Here is a 1,974-nt window from a genome sequence, read left to right on the forward strand (position 1 = left end):
GTAGTACACTTAGTTTGACCAGAGGCCCCTATTCACTAAGTAGTGCACTTAGTTTAACCAGAGGCCCCTATTCACTAAGTAGTGCACTTAGTTTGACCATGGACCCCTATTCACTAAGTAGTGCACTTAGTTTAACCATGCACCCCTATTCACTAAGTAGTGCACTTAGTTTAACCAGAGGCCCCTATTCACTAAGTAGTGCACTTAGTTTGACCATGGACCCCTATTCACTAAGTAGTGCACTTAGTTTGACCATGGACCCCTATTCACTAAGTAGTGCACTTAGTTTGACCATGGACCCCTATTCACTAAGTAGTGCACTTAGTTTGACCATGGACCCCTATTCACTAAGTAGTGCACTTAGTTTAACCAGAGACCATGGACCCTATTCACTAAGTGCCCCTATTCACTAAGTAGTGCACTTAGTTTGACCATGGACCCCTATTCACTAAGTAGTGCACTTAGTTTGACCACTTAGTTTAACCATGGACCCCTATTCACTAAGTAGTGCACTTAGTTTAACCATGGACCCCTATTCACTAAGTAGTGCACTTAGTTTAACCATGGACCCCTATTCACTAAGTAGTGCACTTAGTTTAACCATGGACCCCTATTCACTAAGTAGTGCACTTAGTTTGACCATGGACCCCTATTCACTAAGTAGTGCACTTAGTTTAACCATGGACCCCTATTCACTAAGTAGTGCACTTAGTTTAACCATGGACCCCTATTCACTAAGTAGTGCACTTAGTTTGACCATGGACCCCTATTCACTAAGTAGTGCACTTAGTTTGACCATGGACCCCTATTCACTAAGTAGTGCACTTAGTTTAACCAGGGACCCCTATTCACTAAGTAGTGCACTTAGTTTGACCATGGACCCCTATTCACTAAGTAGTGCACTTAGTTTGACCATGGACCCCTATTCACTAAGTAGTGCACTTAGTTTGACCATTGGACCCCTATTCACTAAGTAGTGCACTTAGTTTAACCATGGACCCCTATTCACTAAGTAGTGCACTTAGTTTGACCATGGACCCCTATTCACTAAGTAGTGCACTTAGTTTGACCATGGACCCCTATTCACTAAGTAGTGCACTTAGTTTGACCATGGACCCCTATTCACTAAGTAGTGCACTTAGTTTAACCAGGGACCCCTATTCACTAAGTAGTGCACTTAGTTTGACCATGGACCCCTATTCACTAAGTAGTGCACTTAGTTTAACCAGAGGCCCCTATTCACTAAGTAGTGCACTTAGTTTGACCATGGACCCCTATTCACTAAGTAGTGCACTTAGTTTGACCAGGGACCCCTATGGATTTGGTCAAAAGTAGTACACTCTATAGGGTTCCATTTGGGACCCCCCCAGATGCTGTCATGTACAATATCCATAGATGGATGAGCAGAGTGTACTGACATAATTGTCACCCTCCCAAAATGATACGTGTGGATTATGTCCCTGTCTTCTTAAATAATACGTGTGTAGGAATGATGTCCTGTTGTAAATGAGATGACTGGACCTGAACAGTCCAGATACTACTGCAAATGACACCCTGGGTTGAAATAGATGTTATGTGCTTATATATGGAGAGAAAAAAAAGAGAACAGAAAATGTCATGTTTAAACTATACAAGGATTTATATATATATTTCAAAATGACTTTAAATGATTTGTGTTTTTTTTTTTTTTTGGCATGATGTAAAAATCCATGTCTCTGTCACGGTCCTGTTTAAAATGAGTTATGTGTCTTGTTTGTGAAATGAGTTGTAAATGTAATAAATACTATATGGAAAAGAGTTCAAAGCCTGTTCAAAGCAGGTATTCACTAGTTATTCTAGAAAAAAGACAACCTGGGCAGTAGGTCATCTTTAATCAACTAGTATTCACTACTGTGTACTAGAAAAGACAACCTGGGCAGTAGGTCATCTTTAATCAACTAGTATTCACTACTGTGTACTAGAAAAGACAACCTG

The 1,974-nt window shown here is 40.5% G+C and overlaps 1 protein-coding gene across 1 annotated transcript in view; it reads left to right on the top strand.

The window, feature by feature from the left end:
- The window catches only part of LOC127921189 (uncharacterized), a 2,754-nt gene extending 2,341 nt beyond the window's left edge, over positions 1 to 413 (top strand). The window contains exons 2-3 of the mRNA XM_052504969.1: positions 25 to 64; positions 143 to 413. Of these exons, the coding sequence (XP_052360929.1) occupies positions 25 to 64; positions 143 to 413 (311 nt within the window). The remainder of the gene's footprint in view (positions 1 to 24; positions 65 to 142) is intronic.
- Positions 414 to 1,974: the final 1,561 nt, after the last annotated feature.

The sequence above is a fragment of the Oncorhynchus keta genome, unplaced genomic scaffold (assembly GCF_023373465.1).
Source record: "Oncorhynchus keta strain PuntledgeMale-10-30-2019 unplaced genomic scaffold, Oket_V2 Un_contig_21610_pilon_pilon, whole genome shotgun sequence".
Classification (NCBI taxonomy): Eukaryota; Metazoa; Chordata; class Actinopteri; order Salmoniformes; family Salmonidae; genus Oncorhynchus; species Oncorhynchus keta.